Genomic DNA, 21,261 nt, shown 5'->3' on the forward strand with positions numbered 1-21,261 from the left:
TCCAGGCTCCGTCCCGCTCCTGTCCCTCCCCACTCAGGTCCCAAAGGCCGGGGAGAGGGAGGGAGGGGGAGGGCGGGCGGCTGACCCACTAGGCGGCGCCTGTCTGCCTGCCTGCCCGTGGCGCGTGTGCGTGGGCAAGAGGAGCTCGGGCTGCGGCTGCTCTTGCCAGGCTCTAGTCGGAGGGGCTGAGCCAGGGGAGGGGGTGGGGTGGGTGGGGTGGGCTTGTCCGGGGTGGGGTGGGGGGATGAGCCCCTGCCCGTCCGGTGCCCGCCTCGCCCGCCACCGCCGCGCCCTTCGTGGCTTCCCCCGGGCATCCACGCGTGGCGGCGGGTGGGATGCCCTCGCGATGCCAGGGGAGCCTGGACCGGGCAAGGGCGTTTGAAGGGCCCTCTTGAGCGCCATGGACGCCTCTCCATCCTCCGCCGCCGAGACCCCGGAGGCTCCGGCGGCCCCACGTTCTTCCCAGGGTCCGGAGACCCCCGGCTGCAAGGCTCCCCTTCCTCCTTTGCTGGATGGCGAAGCCGGGGGTCGCCCGCCCAGCGACGGCTCCTCGCAGCCGCCCAGTCGCAAAGGCTCCTCGGCGGCGGCCAAGGGCGAGATGGCGACGGCCCGCGTGGCCGAGCAGATCGTGGCCGCCGATCTGGCCTCCGCCGCCGCCGCCGCCGCTTCGGGCTCCGAAGACCCCGGAGGGACCTTCGTCCAGCGGCAACTGGGCGCCCTGCTCCAACCGGCCGTCAACAAGTTCTCCCTTCGGATGTTTGGCAGCCACAAGGCGGTGGAGATGGAGCAGCAGCGGGTGAAGTCGGCCGGGTTTTGGATCATCCACCCCTACAGCGACTTCAGGTAGGGTAGAAGGGTGGGGGGGGGGCAGGGGAAGGACTCCTCGACCCATGCGCCACTCCCCTTCGGGGAGGACCCGTTTGGCCTCCCGATTTCGGCTGGGCGAAAAGAACGGCTGGGCAGCGGCGGCGGCGGCGGCGCTGACCGTGGTGCTGAAAGTTCTTTTGGACTAGAATTGACTTGGAATAACAAAGAGTCGGAAGGGCCCCTTGGAGGTCTTCTAGTCCAGCCCCCCCTGCTCAGGCAGGAAACCTTCCACTATTTCAGGGGAAGGCTTGTCCAGTGTTCTTAAAAAAATCTCCCCGTTGGAAGAGACCTTGGAGGTCCTTTAGTCCAACCTGCGTCTCAAAACAGGAAATCATAGACAATTTTCATACAAGTGGTTGTCCGGTCTCTTCTTGAAAAACCTCCAGGGTTGGAGGCACCCACAGTTTCTGGAGGCAAGTTGTTCCACAGATTAATTGTTCTCACTGTCAGGAAATTGCTCCTTAATTCCAGTTGCTTCTCTCCTTGATGAGTTTCCACCCGTTGCTTCTTGTCCTGCCCTCGGGCGCTTTGGAGAATAGCTTGACTCCCTCTTCTTTGGGGCAGCCCCTCAGATACGAGAAGAAATAGAATAGAATAGAATAGAATATTTATTTATTTTTATTTTATTAGATTTTTATACCGCCCTTCTCCCGAAGGACTCAGGGCGGTGTACAGCCAGATAATAAAAACCCACAATATACACAGTAAAACAAAACTAAAACCGAGCATATTACAAAGATGGCCGAAATTTAAAACAATTTAAAACCCTAAAATTCATAAATAACCCCAATTAAAAATTTAATAAAAACTTTTAAGCCAGTCCCGCTTGAATAAATAAGTGCGTTTTCAGCTCACGGTGAAAAGTCCGAAGATCAGGCACTTGGCGTAAACCAGGGGGAAGTTCGTTCCAAAGCATAGGAGCTCCAACAGAATAGAATAGAACAGAATAGAATAGAATTCTTTATTGGCCAAGTGTGATTGGACACGCAAGGAATTTGTCTTGGTGCATGGGCTCTTGGAGTACATAAAAGATACATTCGTCAAGAATCATAAGGTACAACACTTACTAATAGTAATAGGGAAACGGTCAATATCAATCTTAAGGATACCAGCAACAAGGTTACAGTCATACAGTCATAAGTGGGAGGAGATGGGTGATAGGAACGATGAGAAGACTAATAGTAATACAGACTTAGTGAATAGTTTGACAGTGTTGAGGGAATTATTTCTTTAGCAGAGTGATGGCGTTCGGGGAAAAAACTGTTCTTGTGTCTAGTTGTGTCTAGCACATGCACAGCCAGCGAACCGATAGTAAACAGTTCAAATTTCACCACTGGAAGGAAGGAAAGGTATTTTGATTCATTCTCTTATTCTACTTTTAAGATTTTCATTTTGGAATTTCTTAGGAAGTAAAAGGCTAGGCCAGCGGAGGGAGAGAGAGAGAGAGAGAGAAAAAGAAAGAAACAATAAAAAAGAGAAATACAGGGAAAAAAATGTAGCTTGGGGCTTTCCCCACACAAGCAAAGCCTGATGCCAAGGAATGTCGGTGGCTTAGGCAATCCTTATGATTTATATTGATATATTGATCATCATTTGTGTTGTAAATGTTGTACCTTGATGAACGTATCTTTTCTTTTATGTACACTGAGAGCATATGCACCAAGACAAATTCCTTGTGTGTCCAATCACACTTGGCCAATAAAAAAATTCTATTCTAGAAGCCAAATTTTTCCCATGCTGAATTTGGCACCGGAATGAATGCCCGTCTTGTATTTGCAAAACAAATCTGTACTTTTTTGCAAGTGCACTCAGAACATCTTGGATCTCCCTTCTTGAGGTTCTCGCCGAACCCTTAAAGAGCTGGCAGCTCCCGGCTCCAAGAGCAAACATGCGCCGACAGATGGGACTCCTATTTGGGAACCTGTTCCACACCTGGAGGCGATCCAACGCACAGCCGTACAACGTGAAAACGTGCCAAAGAGGGCAGAGGATTGTAAATCGACAACTACCTGTTTTGCCAAAGGTTTCCAGGCCAGTGGATCACCTTGGAGTCCTCAAACGACGCTCTCTTTGAAAAGAAACGAGGCGAAATCTTTCCCCGCAGCGTCTTCCTAGTGCAAAATTTGCACAAAATTTCTGCTAGCCACTTGTTATGATTCCTTAATTCCAGCGGTCTGCAAACTTGGCTCTTTTAAGACTTGTGGACTTCAACTCCCAAAGCTTTGCTGGCTGAGGACCTCTGGGAGTTGAAGTCCACAAGTCTTAGAAGAGCCAAGTTTGCAGACCCCTGTCCTAGCCCATTTCTCTCTGTCTGTCTGTCTGTCTCTCTCTCTCTCTCTCTCTCTGTGTCTCTCTGTCTCTCTCTCTCTCTCACACACACACACACATGCAGTAATTCAAGAGTCTTTTAGCTTTTCCACTTCTACTAACTTATTTTTCCTCCCTTTTCAAATATCTTTGCACTTTGTAGACAACAACGGTGACGTTACTGGCCCCAAACGAATAATTTCCTCTAATATGGGTGAGCAGTTCTAAGGGTTCAACCCGGAGGAATTGAAAACCCATCAAATCAGAATAACAGAATTGAAAGGGGCCTTGGAGGTCTGCTAGTCCAACCCCTGCTCGAGCAGGAGACCCTATACCGTTTCAGCCAAATGGCTGTCCAATTTCTTCTTAAAAGCCTCCAGTGATGGAGCGCCCATAACTTCTGGTGGCAAGTTGTTCCACCGGTTAATTGTCCTCAGTGTCAGGAAATGTCTACTTAGTTCTAGGTTGCTTCTCTCCTTGATTAGTTTCCACCCGTTGCTTCTTGTCCTGCCTTCAGGGGCTTTGGAGAATAGGTCGACCCCCTCTTCCTTGTGGCAGCCCCTCAAATATTGGAAGATGCTATCATGTCTCCCCTAGTCCTTTTTTTCATTAAATTAGGTAAAGGTAAAGGTTCCCCTCGCACATCTGTGCCAGTCATTCCCGACTCTAGGGGGCAGTGTCCATCTCTGTTTCAAAGCCGAAGAGCCAGCGCTGTCTGAAGACGTCTCCGTGGTCATGTAACCGGCATGACTCAACGCCAAAGGCGCACGGAACGCTGTTCCCTTCCCACCAAAGGTGGTCCCTATTTTTCTACTTGCATTTTTTTAAGTGCTTTTGAACTGCTAGGTTGGCAGAAGCTGGGACAAGTCACGGGAGCTCGCCCCATTACATGGCGCTAGGGATTCGAACCGCTGAACTGCCGACCTTTCGATTGACAAGCTCAGCGTCTTAGCCACTGAGCCACCCTTTCATTAAACTAGACATATCCAATTCCTGCAACTTCATATGTGGTAGCCTCCAACTCTCTTTGTTGCTCTTCTCTGCACTCTTTCCAAAGTCTCAACATTTATATATATATATATTTTTAATATCATGGCGACCAAAACTGGATGCAATACTCCAAGTTTGGTATATTTAACCACGGCATTTTAAAATCAGGCCTTTTTGCAAATTTGAAGAGGCAAGGTAAGATTGAGCTGGCGATTACCAAGCGAGGGGAAAAATGGACTAGAAAGTCTTCATCCAGATGAAGCAATGGAAGAAAACGTAGCTGGATGCGAGAAAGGTTCGCGGTCCTATAAAGAAGCCGAAATAATTGGCTTGGCTCCCAGAATCCCTTGCTCTAATCTCGCCATATGTTTCCCGGCTTGTACGTTGATCAAGGGACAGATGGCTTGGCGGGAATCGGATAGGGGTTTTCGGTCTTTGGGATTCGAGGTGTATGATTAAATCAGTGGATTACATCATGATCTTTATTGGATAATCAACACTCAGCCGGCCCGTGGCAATAAGCTTTTGAGCTGCTGATGGACGCTTGCGAGAACAAATCAGGAGAGGTCTTTTGAAATGGTGTTTTGAGATTTAATAACAGTCGATCCCATTTTTATTTTCTCTCTTTGTTTTGGGATCTTCGTTTCAGTCGCTTTTGCGTTCATTTTTGTTCAGAGAGCAAAGTGGGAGGGAAAAAGAAGGGTTTATTCTGACCAGTTCTAAAGAACCGGCAGTGGAAATTTTGAGGAGTTCGGAGAACCGGTAGTAAAAATTCTGACTGGCCCACCCCCCCATCTATTCTCTGCCTCCTGAGTCCCAGCTGATCGGGAGGAAATGGGGATTTTGTAGTAATCTTCCCCTGGAGTGGGGTGGGAATGGAGATTTTACAGTATCCTTCCCCCAGCAGTGGGGAGGGAATGGGGATTTTGCAGTATCCTTCCTCTGCCACGCCCACCATGCCACGCCCACCAAGCCACACCCACAGAACCGGTAGTAAAAAAAATTTGAAACCCACCACTGGCATCAACCATCAGCGCCAGTCAATGGTATTTGTGATGCATTTTTGAATGTCCAGTTGACTGAGTTTCATGTTTAATGAATAAAAGAGATAATAATAATAATAATAATAATAATAATAATAATAATAATAATAATAATAATAATAATAATAATAATAATAATAATAATGATATAATAATAAATTAGGGGGAGTCAACCTTTTTATACCTACCGCCCACTTTTGTATCTCTATTAGTAGTAAAATTTTGTAACCGCCCACCGGTTTCACAGTAATGTGCCGTGTATCATCGTCTGCGCATGCCTCTCGCGCATCGTGGATTGGGTTTGGGGGGGGGCGCCGGCTACTAGCTCTGCTTGTCTGTTACAGCTGAGTGGTGTGGGGGGAGATGCGCGAGCTATTCTGGGACGAAGCTCTTTTGTTTGCGGTCGCACTATAGCGCCATTTAGTTTCACGTAGGTAAGGTGAACTAAACTTACGAGCAGGCGATACAAATAGTATATTTTCAGAAATTTAAATTGTCACAGGAAAGTTTATGAAAACCTAATGAAAATGTTTTTTAAATAATGCTATGATTTTTTTTTTAAAAAGTCAAAAAAAAATTTATTTGCATTTATATCTTGCCCTTGTCCGAAGACTCAGGGCGGCTTACACTATGTCAAGCAATAGTCTTCATCCATTTGTATCTTATATACAAAGTCAACTTATTGCCCCCAACAATCTGGGTCCTCATTTTACCTACCTTATAAAGGATGGAAGGCTGAGTCAACCTTGGGCCTGGTGGGGCTTGAACCTGCAGTAACTGCAGGCAGCTGCTGTTAATAACAGACTGTCTTACCAGTCTGAGCCACAAAAAAACACAGTTTTTTTTAATTAAATTTTAAAAACAAGGAAAGTGCTTCAGTATCGGACAAAACCCCTACCACCCACCATGAAAGCTGGAACGCCCACTAGTAGGCAGTAGGGACCAGGTTGACTACCACTGATATAAATAAATCATGGCTAATAGCACACGCAGTCCGAGGTTCTCATTCAGGTGCGTTTGACCGATCCCGCTCGTTTCTTCCCTTCTAGGTTTTACTGGGACTTGATCATGTTACTGTTGATGGTTGGCAACTTGATCATCCTGCCCGTGGGGATCACTTTCTTCAAGGACGAGAACACGCCTCCTTGGATCGTCTTCAACGTCCTCTCGGACACGTTTTTCCTGGCTGACTTGGTGCTGAACTTCCGGACGGGGATCGTGGTGGAAGACAACACCGAGATCATTTTGGATCCCCATACCATTAAGATGAAGTATCTCAGGAGTTGGTTTCTGGTGGATTTCATCTCTTCCATCCCGGTCGATTACATCTTCCTCATCGTAGATCTGGAGACCCAAGTAGATTCCGAAGTATATAAAACAGCCCGGGCATTGCGTATCGTCCGTTTCACAAAAATCCTTAGCTTGCTCCGTCTTCTCCGACTCTCTCGCCTCATCCGTTACATTCACCAGTGGGAAGAGGTAATACGCAATAAATAAAAAATATTACTGCTCGCATTAAAAAGGAAACATGCCATTGGCACAGTGATCTGTTGTGGTTATCGGTAGTCGTTGGCCAACAACAACTGAATTTCCGTCACTAAGTAAGCAATCATAAAGCAGTTGTAAACCTCATAAGGCTGTATCGCTTAGGGATGGAAATCCTACTGACATCATTAAGGAAGGATCCTGGGTTGTTACTTTCTCTTGACTGGTTTCAAAGTCATTGGGGAAGCCAGCGGGAAATCGCTGATCATGATTGGCAATTCGCACCATGATAGCCATAAAGCAGTTGTAAACCTCATAAGGCTGCATCGCTTAGTAATGTCAAATCTATTGCCACCATTAAGCAAGGATCCTGGGTTGTTACTTTCTCTTGACTGGCTTCAAAGTCATTGGAGAAGCCAGCAGGAAATTGCTAGTCCTTGGCAATTCACTCCATGGTAGCCATAAAGCAGCTGTAAACCAATAAGACTGCATCGCTTAGTGATGTCAAATCTATTGCCACCATTAAGCAAGGATCTTGGGTTGTTACTTTCTCTTGACTGGCTTGAAAGTCATTGGGGAAGCCAGCGGGAAATTGCTAGTCCTAGGCACAACGACATCCATAACTTTGGGAACTGGTTTTTAAGGACCACTCATTCAGCACCGTCATAATTTCAAACGGACGCTGAACGAACGGTTCTTCTCAGAGGCCTACCTGGAGTCTGTGTACAGAAAGAACCCGGGTTCGACCACCTTACCGCCTCCTCTTTGCCTTCCCAGATTTTCCACATGACCTATGACCTGGCTAGTGCCGTAGTCCGGATCTTCAACCTCATCGGGATGATGCTCCTGTTGTGCCACTGGGACGGCTGCTTACAATTCTTGGTTCCCATGCTGCAAGACTTCCCCGAAGATTGTTGGGTTTCCATCAACCACATGGTGGTAAGTTTGACTCTCCCTCCTATGTCTGTCGGATGAAAATGGGCCAGGATGAGCAGGAGAGAGTGGTGGTTATGAAACCTCTCAGAGACAGGGCGGTTATGAAAAATCTGCTTCGTGCTGAAAAAATGGGACTGGGTGAGGAAGAAACTCAAGAGTTTCTGATCTTGATTGAGCCGATGCCCAGGTCAGCTCCACTGCGCATGCCCGCGTGCCTCCCACCGACCAGCTAATTTTCGGGTCTCTGCCAGGAGACATGTGCGCATGTGAAGGGGTGGGGGTTAGGGGGGTTACGCACATATGCGCAGAGTTGGGGTGGGTGCAGCACCCCCCGAGCCCTGTTTTTGGGTCCAGGAGACTTCAGGGAGGCCTGCTAGCACAAAAATGTGGATTGCACACGCATGTGCAGGGGGTGGGGAGAGTGCGGGGGGGGGTGTCGCAGTTGCATGGGGGGCTGCGGGGGCATTGCATTATGGGTGTTGGCATGCGCATGTGCACTGTCACACATGCTCGGGGGCTTTCAGCACACGAGGAAAACAAGGTATAGAGAGAGGAAGGGAGGGAAAAAGAGGGAGGGAGAGAGAGAGAAAGGAAGTGGGAGGGAGGGAGGAAAGAGGAAGGAAGGAAGGAGGAAGGAGATTCGTGTGAAAAAGGAGGGAAGGAGGGAGGGAGGAAGGGAGAGAGAAAGTGGAACTACTGTATCAAGCATTCAAATTTCTGTTATAATAGAATTACCCCTATTATCCCTGTAATAATGGAGTTCCATTAGTTCATCTTCTTCAAAAGGGCTGACAATTTCTACCCAAAGAATGTGGGTTCATGAGTTTCTATTTATCCCAAGACGGTGTTTTTTTTCAAAATTGGACTTCATCTCCCAGAATTCACCTCCAACAGAGGGTTGGGGGATTCTAGGAATTTTTGGTATTGGGGGATTCTGGAGATTGGAAGTCCACACCTCTTAAAGTCTCCTGGCTGGGGAATTCTGGGAGTTGAAGTCCTCTTCAACCTCTTAAAAGTTGCCAAGTTTGAAAGACACCAAGGTTCTGTGGGACAGCACAGAAGATCTTTAAAAAAAACTCACCGGTGAGTTCCGCTCTTTTTTCCCCCCCTGTCCTTCAGAATGACTCTTGGGGAAAGCAATATTCCCACGCTTTGTTCAAAGCGATGAGTCACATGTTGTGCATCGGCTATGGGCAGCAGGCACCCGAGGGCATGACCGACGTGTGGCTGACGATGTTGAGCATGATTGTGGGAGCCACCTGCTACGCCATGTTCATCGGCCACGCCACCGCCCTCATCCAGTCGCTGGACTCCTCTCGGCGCCAATACCAGGAGAAGGTGAGAATATTTACCCTGCGTTGTTGCCATATCCTGGGGTTTGTCTCTGCCCTTCCTTCTCTCCGGCAAGATAGAGAGAAAAGTTTCCCAAACTTTTGGTTTCGGTTTTTATTTTATTCAGAAGATTAAAATCCAAAAGGAAAAAAAAATGAACAGGGAGAAAACAAAGCTAGACCAGAATGTTAAAAAAGTGAATTTACAAAAAGAAAGGCAAAAATATATATATTATCCCCCGCTAGTTGAACACTGACAAATCTAAGCAGGTCCAAAATTTATAAGTTTCTGCATCCCAATTAAACTGTCAAACATTATAAGATAGATGGATGGATGGATGGATGGATGGATGGATGGATGGATGGATGGATAGATATAGAGGATAGATAGATGATAGATAGATAGATAGATAGATAGATAGATAGATAGATAGATAGATAGGATAGATGATAAATAGATGATAGATAGATAGATAGATAGATAGATAGATAGATAGATAGATAGATAGATAGATAGATGATGGATGGATAGATGATAGATGGATGGATGGATGGATGAGAGATAGATAGATAGATAGACGGATGGATGGATGGATGGATGGATGGATGGATGGATGGATGGATAGATAGATAGATGATAGATAGGACAGTCTGTCCATTTCTGCCCACTCTAGTATCTTCTTAATTATTTCTTCATTTTTTTCCGGCTGAATTTAAAATATTTCTGTTCCTCTGTTTTTTTTAGTATAAGCAAGTGGAACAATATATGTCCTTTCATAAGTTACCGGGAGACACACGTCAACGGATCCATGAATATTACGAGCACCGATACCAGGGCAAAATGTTTGACGAAGAGAATATCCTGGAAGAATTGAGTGAACCCCTTAAAGAGGTAAAACCCACAAAGGAGAGGCCATGACACTTCTTACAGCCACTCCAATAATGTTAGAATTAAGGCTAATGGAAGTCCTCAACTTACAACCGCAGTGGAGCCCAATATTTCTGTTCGCTAAGCGAGACCGTTGTTCAGCGAGTTTTGCCCCGTTTTAAGACCTTTTCTGGCCGTGGTTGTTGAGTGAATCCCTGCAAATTGTTGGGTTAGGAACACGGTTGTTGCTTCCCCATTGACATTGTCGCAAAAGACCCCGGGACACTGTAACCGTCATAACTATGAGTCCGTTTGGGCTAATCATGTGATCATGGGGGATGCTGCAACAGTCGTGTTGTGACCCAGGCCCAAGTAGGTAGTAATAAACTTAGTCCGTGGAAAAACAAACTTTATTCGAACAGCTGGGAATGACTTCATTCCCAGCGTCGTTCTACTCAAAGTAAAACAAATGCCTCCCAACACAAATTCCTCAGTTATCTCACAAACCTTAGTCCAATTAGGCAAACTGCCAAAGGCCCTTCCTGGCAAACGTCCAGATGCCACAAAAACAAAGACATAGACAAAGCAGAGGACAAAGCAGAAGACACAGCTACAACGTTGTTTTCTGGCAAAGCTGAAACACCGGTGCTGGTCTGTTATTAAGCCTTATGGGAGGGGCCAATCATCTCTTGGTCTTACTCCTGAGTTGTCCTCTCTGCTTGAGCTGCTCTTGCCTTCTGGCAGCTCATCTCATGCGTGCATTAGAACAGGCTCCTCCTGTTCCCCTGCCTCACTACTATCAGTCTCTGGAGGCTCCCCGATGGCCGTGGCCCCACCTCTGCCTCATTGCTGTCCGACTCCGACTCCGTAGGCTGCTGACGGACCACAACAGGTCGTTAAGTGGAAAGTCACTTTTCCCCCCCCAATGCTGTTGTCATTTTGAATGGTCACTAAACAAACTGTTGTAAGTTGAGATGTACTTTGGTGGAGTTTGTAGCGTCCACTCGCCTTTTCTCCTCTTGTCCATTCCTGATCATTATTATTTTTTTCTTCTCCTTCGGATTCCTTCCCCACTTCAGGAAATCATCAATTTCAACTGCCGGAATCTGGTGGATAACATGCCCCTCTTCGCCAACGCCGATCCCAACTTTGTGACGGCGATGCTGACCAAGTTGCGCTTCGAGGTTTTCCAGCCTGGAGACTTCATCATCCGAGAGGGAACGGTGGGGAAAAAAATGTATTTCATACAACACGGTGTGGTGAGCATCCTGACCCGGGGCTCTAAGGAAATGAAGCTTTCGGACGGATCTTATTTTGGAGGTAAGTTTTTCTTGGGGTGGGGGGAGATTTTGAATTGGTTCTCTGAGGGGGGCTTGCAAACAGGGTTTGGTCCTTGCAAATGTGTTTGTAAGTGTGTGTGTGTGAGAGAGAGGCGGGGGAGAAGGAGGGTGAGAGAGACAGAGAGAGAGAGAGGAAGACGGATTGGGCCAATCACTAGGAGTTAATTGTAGTTCTGCCTTCGGCACGAAAGCCAGCTAGGTGTTGTGGTCCGTCAGCAGCCTACGGAGCTGTGGCAACGGAGTCGGACAGTGATGAGGCTGAGGTGGGGCCAGGGCCATTGGGAAGTGAGGTGCGGACTCCAAAGCCTCCAGAGACTGATAGTAGTGAGGCAGAAGAACAGGAGGAGCCTGTTCCTAATGCATGCATGAGAAGAGCTGCCAGAAGGCAAGAGCAGCTCAAGCAAAGAGGACAACTCAGGAGTAAGGCCAGGAAATGATTGGTCCCTCCCATAAGGCTTAAAACAGACCAGCACTGGTGTTTCACCTTTTGCTGGAAAACAATGTTGCAGCTGCGTCTTCTGGATGGTTTAAGCCGGGGTTAAAGGGGAGTGGTCCCCATCCTCCTCTCCTCCTCCTTTTTGCCCCCCGCAGAGATCTGCCTTCTGACCCGGGGCCGGCGCACGGCCAGCGTCCGAGCCAACACCTACTGCCGCCTCTACTCCCTTTCCGTGGACAACTTCAACGAGGTCCTGGAGGAATATCCAATGATGCGGCGAGCCTTTGAAACCGTGGCCATGGATAGGTTGGACCGGATAGGTGAGGGGTGTGGGGAAATGGAGGACTACAAGGCTCATAGGTTGTCTTGCCGGGCCCATGAGACTCATCCGAAAAAATCAGTGAAGTCCTAACAAATGAAAGCCACCGAAGGAGACCTCTGGGGTGTGTATGTGTCTTCCAATAGATGCTGGAGGGATCTTAGCTGGGGATGTTCAACCTGGCCCTGAGCTGATCTCAACTGTTAAGATGTCTTAGAAATTTTCTTCTCCTTCTTCTCCTTCTCCTCCATCTCTCTCTCCTCCTCCTCCTCCTCCATTCCCTTCTCCTTCTCCTCCTTCTCCTCTTTCTCCATCCTCATCTCCTTCTTCTGCTCCTTGTTCTCCATCTCCATCTCCTTCTTGTTCTCCACCTCCACCTCCTCCATCTTCATCTCCTTTTTCTCCTTCTCCTCCTCCTTGTTCACTATCCCCACCATCTCCTTCTTCATCTCCTCCTTGTTCTCTATCTCCTCCTCCTTGTCAGGGTTCTGACGGATGCCCTAATTAAATCATGAGCCTCGGGAGCTAAGCTTCAAAAGAAATCAAGTTATTTATTAGGAGCTTCATGTCGGCACGTTCCCAAGTGAAGCCAGCTCTGACCCTAAGTTATTTATGCCCCAATTATGACTCTGTTTCCCCCTCCCCCCCCAGGGTGTGTCATCAATCACATTCGCCAATGGAGCAATTTTGCAGGTTGTAGAGGTCACTCCCTTCCGGCTGCTGTGGGTAACCCTGGGATACAGCCTTGAGAGAGATAAGCATGGAATGTGCATCTGTCTTTGGCTGCCGGGCTGTTTCACCGATTTCCCATCTCTCCTGGCCTGTGGCAACTTGAGAGCAGACCAGGGATGTTTTGCGAGTTGACACTCTTCCCCCTCTTCCTCCTCGTCCTGCCAGTGTGGTTCACCTCCGTATCAAACAACTCTCCAAATGTTGTCTGTATTTCTGTGCGGTCTCTGACCCTGTTTGACTTCCGCCTGCAGGGAAGAAGAACTCCATCCTGTTGCGGAAGAGGGCGGAGCACAGTTCCAGCACGGTCAACAACGAGATCATCCAGCAGATCGTCAAACACGACCAAGACATGGCACACAACATCCAGGACCTCCAGCCCATGTCTGCCGGTCGCGAACTGAGCAGCAAACCGCTTATCTGGGAGCCCCTCGTCCACGCACCACTGCAGACTGCCGCCGCCACCACCAGCGTGGCCATCGCCTTGACCCACCAGCAAAGCCTGGCGACGCACATCTTCCTTCCCCCTTCGTCCATCTCCAGCCCTCTCTCCCCCGACTCGGCTGCTCTCCTGCGCCATCCCCGCTGCTCCCAACCTAGCCTGGGGGGCTCCCGCCCATCCTCCGTCAGCTCGCCTGCCTCGGGGGCGCAGTCCCACCTGCAGACACCTGCAGCCGGCTCGCCGTGTTCTCCCATGGTTCAGTGCATGTTCCCCTTGGAAAGTATGATGGGCAAAGGACAAGCCCTTTCGCGGCCCGTTCAGAAGGGGGACCCTATCCCTGGGATGAGCCAGCCTCAGCTATCCAAAACTCGAGGTACGTCGGTCTCCACATCTCTCTTGCAGCAGGCAGCACACAGCGCGTCCGTCCCGCCAGGACGAACTCTGCACTACAGTCTCTCTCGGGCCACGGGATCCCATATTTCCCTGTTCTTGCAGCCTCAGCAGATGGTCAAACATCGGAGCTCGCAGGGCCTTTCGGTGGGACGTCTTACACAGGACATCCGGCCACTTTCGGCATCTCAGCCTTCCTTGCCAAACCGGCTCACCCAACCTTCGGACATGGGGTCTTCCCAGCAGCCGCGAAAATCAGCCAGGAACATCACGTACCGTTCCTCCCCGTCAGTTTCCGGTCTGCTAGGGAAACCAAGCACGGGAACTACCGGGCAGCCTGGTTCCTCCCAGCAGGCCCCTTCAGGGTCCAGCCGGTCAGTGAGTGGGGCCACAACCCCCCAGTCACCTGCCTCCGTCCCGCGACACAGCACCTCCTCATCCCGTAAGGGTTCCGTAGCATTCAGTCCTGACGTCAACACTGGGAAACCAAAGCTGCCATCTCACATGTGAAACCAGGGTCAACACAGGGCTGCCAGTCCCTTCTTGGGCAGGCCTTGGGGGCCTGACAGAAGTCTGCTGGAGAGGGACTAGGAATTGTTCCTACGCGGAGATCCTACAAAGAGGACCAGAAAGCCGCCAGACTCAAAGTTGGTTTCTTCGGAGAGCAGATTCCCTCAGGTGAAGGAAACGCCGACTTGTCCATCATCGGATTTATAATGCTGGCTCACAAGTGTGTCGCAACCCTTCCCCGAGGGGGCCGTCTGCCTACGCATCAAGTTGAATGGCGAATTCCTTCGCAACCATCTTATGAGTCCGGTCTAGCAGGAAAAGCCGAGATCCTGAGCAAAGATGATCTCTGGTGCGTCCGTTTTCAACCGCACCGAAGCGTCGTCGCTGTTAACTTTAGCGGATGCTCCAAAACGAGTGGTTTTTTGTGGGCCCCCTCCTGCCTTTTTCCTGCCTTTAGGAATATTTTTTAACTGCCAGAAAATTGACGTAGTGACCTCTCTCTCTCCGCTCTTCTCGCCCCCACACTTCTGCAATATCCACCTCAAGATGTTTGGTGAGAGTGTGCATAACGGTAGAAACCCCGGTTCCACACCCGAGAGAGAGAAGAATATGGACTTCATTTGCCCCACCCCTAAACCACCTGTCGTGTCCCACTCCCACTCCGACGAACGAGTCAAGGAAGTCTGTAACAAACTTGGCAACGAAGCCTCTGCAGCTTGCCAAGTTCCTTCGAGGTTTATCAGGGCAGGCAGGAGTCCAAGTTGTGACTTCAGCGATAGGGTCCGGTATCAGCAAACTCGATAAGACTTTGCTTGACTCAAGGTTGGAATGCCAAAAGCAGGTCCTTTATATAGGCTGTGGGGTGTGGCTCCATGACTCAGCATTTATCCAGGCCTGCCCCATCCCTCCTTCTGCTGGCGTCGCCTCTCAGATCTCCGGAAGTAAGGGTCCTCCCACTCTGAATTGTCTTCAGCTGGATCTGCTGTCAGGGAAAGGGAGGGGTCAGAGGGAGTAGGGCCGAGTAATTCCAGCACCTGGCTGGCTTCCTGCTCTGACGGCTGAGCCAAAGGAACACACGCTGTATGAGTGAGGTTTATCGGGCTTGTCCTTTCACTCCTGGAATCCTCTCCGGGCATGGGGCCAGGGCCAGGGGCTGGAGTCATGACAGGCCGTTCATCTTCATTATCAGACTCGGAGTCTGATAACAGGCCTGGTTGGAGACGGGAGGGGCCCGGCTGAGGAGAGGAGGGAGGACGAGTCACAACACCACCCTTCTCTGCCCTCTTCGTCCTCCATAACAGAGGGCGAAGAAAAAAAAACACCTTGCATTAAATTTCCCCGATACAGCTAGTCCTCGACTTACAACAGTTCGTTTAGTGACCGTCCAAAGTTAACGGCAGCACTGGAAAACGTGACTTGGGACCATTTTTCACACTTACAAACTTTTTAGCATCCCAATGGTCACGTGATCAAAATTGGCAACTGACTCGTATTTACGATGGTCGCAGCGTCCCGGGTGTGTGTGTGTGTGTGTGTGACGTGATCCCCCTTTTGCGACCTTCAACGGGGAAGCCGCAGGGTTCGCTTAACGACCGTGTGACTAACTTCACAGCTGCCACGATTCCCTTTTACAAACAGCAGCAAGGAAGGTCGTAAAAGGGGGGTTAACACTCACTGAGCCGCTGTCTCGCTTAGCAACATGAAATGTTGGGCTCATTTGCGGTCGTAAGTCGAGGACCACCTGTAACTCTACAATGCCAGGGACGAGAAAGTGGAGCTTGCGTGGCGACATATTTTTTTTGTCATTGGGGCATTACACCAGTGCCTGTGGCCATAAGCCAGACTAAAATGTCCCCTAATACTGACCAGGTTTCGATTTCCCATAATCCCCCGGCTCAGGTAACACCCTTACTTGAAAGCATTTGCCAATTTCCCTGCTAAGATTTTGGAAACCTTGGTGGGTTTTCACCTGCCGTTCCAGGTTTTCGCCCGCTGAAGGGTTACCTTTTTCAAAAACAAAACAAAAAAAACACATGAGAAAACGAAAAAAAACGAAAATACTAGCCATCATTACGGAACGTCAAAGCTGGTTAAAGTATAGTAAGAGGCCCTTCGCAGTCTCATACTTAACTTGCATTCTTTGTTTGGCCATTCAAGGCGAGTGGTGTGGTATTGAGGGTAGGAAGTAAGGGTAAAACACTTTCCCCCCCAAAAAAGAGAGAGAAATCGCCCTAAAAACTTATTTTATTAAAACAAATGTTTACAAGAGTTAGTTTAGGGATTGTTCAAAGTTACGACTGAAAAAAGTGACATGACTGTTTTTTTACACGTAGGACTGTTGTAGCATTGACCCTCGGCAACTAGCTCCTATTTATGACAACTGCAATGTCCCCTTTTGCGACCTTCGATGGGGCAAAACCCCACTTAACAATCGTCTCACGTAGTAACAAGAGATTTGGGGCTCAGTTGCGGTCATAAGTCGAGGAACCCCTGTCATTTAACCAGAACGAGGCAGGTCCGTGTGTTCTAGCAAACAACCCCCGCTTTAAAACAATACCCCTAGAAGGATTCCGCCACTGTGCGAGGACATCGAAATCCCTCTTACTATACTTACCTCTCTGCTTTGTAAACCCGTTTGTAAAAACAACCAGGAGTGGAGCAGGATTTGTTTCCTTTCAGAGTCAGGTTTACGGGCATAGTGCAATTCTCAAGGAGCGTGAATTACTGCATTTTTCAGAGTATAAGACGCACTCCGCCCCCCCCACAAAAAAAAGTAGGTGAAAATTTTGGGGTGTCTTATAGACCGAATACAGTCTTGTTTTTGGGCTCCCAAACTCTCCGCGTGTCGCATTTTTGCCCCCACCCGACCCCGAGAAACACTCTGCAGTGCTCCGCATGGCCTGTTTTCGCCAAACACAGGATCATTTTGGGGGCTTCCGAACCCTCCGTGCGTCAGGTTTTTGCCCTCCCCGGCCCCCAGAAGTACTCTGCAGGCCAAAAATGGGTGTGTTTTGGGCCTGCCAAGTGCTTCTGGGAGCCGGGGAGGGCAAAAACAGGATGCATGGAGGTCCAAAACTATTTTTTTTTCTTGTTTTCTTCCTCTAAATCTATCTGCGTCTTAAAGTCTGAAAAATACGGTATTCCAAAGAATACAGCGTGTATTCTTAAATTAACCCTGCCGCAGAAGACGACGTTCTGGAATCCAGCAAAAAAATATTTTTTTAAAAAAATCTTGGATAACGGTTCACAGACAAGACGAGAGGCTCTTTCCTTTAAATTATAACCCCGAGTGTTGGAAGTTCAAGAAAAGTTTTCTCGTGTCCCACTCCTCCTCCGATGGCCGGGTCTGGGAAGTCTGTATCAAGCGTGGCCGCGAAGCCTCTGCAGCTTTGCCAAATTCCTGTCAGAGTTCTCAGGGCAGGCAGGAATCCAAGGTGTGACTTCAGCAACCAGATTAGACTTTGCCTGACTCAAGGAATGCCAAAAAGCAGATCCTTTATATAGGCCATGAGGTGTGGCTCCATGACTCAGCACTTATCCAGGCCTGCCCTTCCCTTCCTTTTGCTGACGTCGCCTCTCCATTCTCCGGAAGCGGGGATCCGTCCACTGTGTCTTTCCATCCTCCTGGTCTGCTGCCGGCAATTCTAGCACGTGGCTGGCTCCGTGCTCACACGCTGTAGGAGGGAGGTTTGTTTGCTCATTCTGTCCGGGCATGGTGCCAGGGCTGGGGACTGGAGGCATGCCAGGCCGTTCCTCTTCATTATCAGACTCTGGCTCAGATAGTAGGAGATGGGAGGGGCCCGGCTGCGGAGAGGAGGGCGGGCGAGGCACAACAAGTTTCCTTTGGTTTTCAACATGTTTTTGAGCCAGTGGTCCAGTGGCTTTTGGGTGTGGGGGTGGTCTTTGGCTGCACGTTGGTTCACACCACGAGCCATGGAAGAAGTACGAGATATCCCGGGTTTTTATTCCTGTCCACTTATATTCCCGGGGGAGCTTTCCACGAAATAATCTGGTAGCAGACTGTCTAATTCTCCCTCTCTGTGCCTAAACGTGATCAGGGTCAACGCGTGCTTCAGATCAACCCACCTACACCTGAACCTCTCTTCTGTGATTCCAGCCGTCCTCCAGAAACCATAGTTTGTGACGTGCGTTCCCGTGTGGGCTCTTGCCCAAACAGCCAAACGTTGATGTGACCAATGTTGCTTTCGGATCCAGTCAAAGTTACCGATTTTAGGGTAGAGTAGCTGTCTGGAACTCTGTTTTTTTTTTTTTTTCGAATTCTCTCTGGTCTTTTTTTTTTTGTCTTTTCCTCCTCTCGTAGCAAGCGCCACTGCCAATCTTGATTCTCGCGCGCTGTAAAATGCTTTTTCTCTTGTAGTATATCTGGTGCTGTCGGGAAGGGCGGTTACAAGGGGTGGGGCGAAGAGACAGGAGGCACGCAGCGGCGTTGGCCCGTGGTCTCCAGACGGAGGAAAGGAAGGGAAGCAATCTTCTCTTGGGTCTAGGATAGTGTTGGCAAACTTTTTCGGCACCGTGCGGGGCAGTACCAGAAACTGGAAGAGCAACTCTCTGGCATGCATGCACGGGAACCTGAGCTTCCGGTTTCCGTTGTGTGCGTGCACGCCCATCACCTGGTCTTCTGCTTTCTGGCGGGCATGCCCGCGTGAAGACCAGCTGGCCGACCCGCATGCTTGTGCCAGAAACCGGAAGCTCAGCTTCCCAGCGTGCACATACTCTTCTGGTTTCTGGCATTCCCACGCACTCGGAGACCAGCTGACGCCGGAACCAGGAAGAGCAACAGGCGATGGCTGGAGTGCCCAGAGAGATGGCTCTGCATGCCACTTCCGGCACGCATGCCATAGGTTCATGGGTCTAGGACAATTCGCCGCAGCTCGTTCACCCCATCTATCTCACCCCGGCTGACTCGCCACGTCCAAATTGCCGCGGGACGACTCGCAACGGGGAAATCGCCATGGAAAAACTTGCTGCAGGACAACGGATGGAAACTAATTCGAGGAGAGAAGCGATCTAGAATTAAGGAGAAACTTCCTAACAGTAAGAACAATTTACCAGTGGAATGGCTCGCCACCAGAAGTGGAGGATGCTTCACCACTGGAAGTTTTTAAGAACAGACTGGATGGCCACTTGTCTGGAGTGTTATAGGGTCTCCTGCTTGAGCAGGGGGTTGGACTAGAAGACCTCCAAGGTCCCTTCCAGTTCTGTTCTGTAACTAACTAATCAGAGGAACAAATTGCCTCCAGAAATTGCAGATACTGCCATCCCTGGAGGTGTTTAAGAAGAGATTGGATAGCCAGAATGATATAGAGTCTCCTGCTTGAGCGGTGGGTTGGACTAGAAGACCTCCAAGGTCCCTTCCAACTCTGGTTAATTCTGTTAATTCAACGCAGGGTGACTCAAGAGAGGGACAAACCGAACTACAACGGGCCTTGTCCTGCTTAACGGTTGAACCTTCTCAAGTTTGAAGTCCTCAAGGATGGAGCGAGTCTCCAATCCCTACATGTCCCTCTCTTGAGTGGAACTGTCCCGCGGAGAGTCGGCCGTGTCAAGTCATCCCACGGTGAAGTCAACCGGGGTGAATCGGTGGCGGCGAGTTGTCCCATTCCATCGTCTTCTTCTAAGATTTGCTACGAAGAAAAACCATCTGGAGATCCGCGAAGTCCCTCCCGCGTGTCCGAGCCACGTCGCCGTGCTTTGTCTCGCTGCTCAGGGATGCCGTCCCTGCAGGGTAGGTCGCTGCCAGCTTGGACTCACCTGGCAGGCATCTATGGGACGTGCAGGGCGGCGAGCGCGTCCTGAATCGCCCTCCTGACTCTTTTTACTCTTCGCCTTTAGTCTCCTCTGGAAGGAGAGCCCAGTTTCAATCGCGTAGACTGAAAACATTCCAGAAGTCCTTGTTTACACTCGATCGGGTAGAGCCATCTGTAGCTGCTGTTCCCCCTTAGAGACGCCGTCGGGGTGGGGTGGGGTGGAGAAAGAGGCGCTGCCTTTTGTCTGGGCGGGCCTAGAATGCAATCGGTTGTGGCCGCGTCCTTGTTGTGTAGGGAGATGGTTGTCCCAAAGGTCCTCTTCCTTTTTTTTTGAAGAGGCCGCTGGACTTGCTCGGTTTTTCCTTGAAGATGTTTCGCTTCTCATCCGAGAAACTTCTTCAGTTTGGGGGAAGAGTCTGTGGGTCGTTGCAGGCAAACCAGCAAGAGACATTTTCAACCTTCTGTTCGTACGGATGGACGTTATCCTTGCCAAGGTGCCATCCATCCCCGGACTTCTTTTTTTTTTCTCTCTGAAGACATTTCACTTCTCATCCGAGGAAGCTTCTTCAGTTCTGACTGGATGGTGGGGAAGGGAAGGATTGATACCCCTCGCAGACAGCCGGTCATTTGCATCCTTTTAGAGTAGTGACGGCGAACCTTTTAAATACAGAGGGCCCAAACCGCGCGCTCGTGCCCAAACTGAAAGGTGCACGCGCACGCATGCGTGTGTAAACATGTGCATGGACAGCATACATGCATGTGCCGATTGTTCTGTCCCCCCCTCGCCTCTGTCCGAGCGATGGCTTAATTAGCCGGCACTATCAGCTCTGGCAACAAACTAGCGAGCGTCTGCCAAGTGACTCTGTTATCTTCCTTGATGCCGATGAGTCACCCAGGAACGAAACAGTACTTCAGCTCTTAGTTAAGCATTTGATTTGCCTGCTACGAAGAGGCACAGCAGCTCTTGCTGGTTTTATATCCTGTGGGGTGTAGCTCCATGACTCAGCTCTTCCTAGGCCTGCCCCACCCCTGCTTCTGTTGTTCCCGCCTCTCCTGCCTACGAAACCTAGGGTCCAGCCAGGCCTGATTGCCATCAGCTGGGTCTGGAGGTGTAGCCTGGGGGGGGGAAGAGTCAGGGGATGGAGGCCTCGTTATCTCCTCCACCTGGCCTGCCTCTGGCTCCTGGAGCTGAGCCAGGGAAGCCGGTGCTCCCGAGGTGAGTCCTGACGGCCCTTCCCCCTCACTTTCCAAGTCACTTTCTGGCAGGAGGCACGGCTCGGGGGGCGCAGACACAACACCGACATACGCACATGCACAGAGGAGTGGCCAGCAGGAGGCGGGGCATCCCAACACTGGCAACATGGCAAGAAGTAAGATGTTTTTTTTCCTTCGTTAGGTTCTGTTTTGTTGTTTGCTGGGAAACAGACGCTCACGAAATTAAACGCCACAGAGATCTGAACTGGCGCGATGGTGTGCATGCCAGCAGAGAGGGCTCTGCGG

At 49.8% G+C, this 21,261-nt stretch overlaps 1 protein-coding gene across 1 annotated transcript; it reads left to right on the top strand.

Moving 5' to 3' along the window:
• HCN3 (hyperpolarization activated cyclic nucleotide gated potassium channel 3) lies at positions 1-16,454 on the top strand. Its single transcript, XM_058159891.1, has 8 exons — positions 1-843; positions 6,257-6,686; positions 7,470-7,631; positions 8,748-8,966; positions 9,705-9,851; positions 10,907-11,147; positions 11,759-11,923; positions 12,906-16,454. Exons 1-8 carry the CDS (start codon positions 401-403, stop codon positions 13,991-13,993), a joined length of 2,895 nt encoding a protein of 964 aa, XP_058015874.1. The 5' UTR covers positions 1-400; the 3' UTR covers positions 13,994-16,454.
• The last annotated feature ends 4,807 nt before the right edge of the window (positions 16,455-21,261 follow it).

This window comes from Ahaetulla prasina, chromosome 17 (genome assembly GCF_028640845.1).
Source record: "Ahaetulla prasina isolate Xishuangbanna chromosome 17, ASM2864084v1, whole genome shotgun sequence".
In the NCBI taxonomy this organism is placed as follows: domain Eukaryota; kingdom Metazoa; phylum Chordata; class Lepidosauria; order Squamata; family Colubridae; genus Ahaetulla; species Ahaetulla prasina.

Coding starts and splice junctions, on each gene's coding strand:
- HCN3 (XM_058159891.1), top strand. CDS start 401: ATGGACGCCTCTCCATCCTCCGCCGCCGAGACCCCGGAGGCTCCGGCG. Junction 844..6,256: donor CACCCCTACAGCGACTTCAG/GTAGGGTAGAAG, acceptor CTTCCCTTCTAG/GTTTTACTGGGACTTGATCA. Junction 11,924..12,905: donor GGATAGGTTGGACCGGATAG/GTGAGGGGTGTG, acceptor TTCCGCCTGCAG/GGAAGAAGAACTCCATCCTG.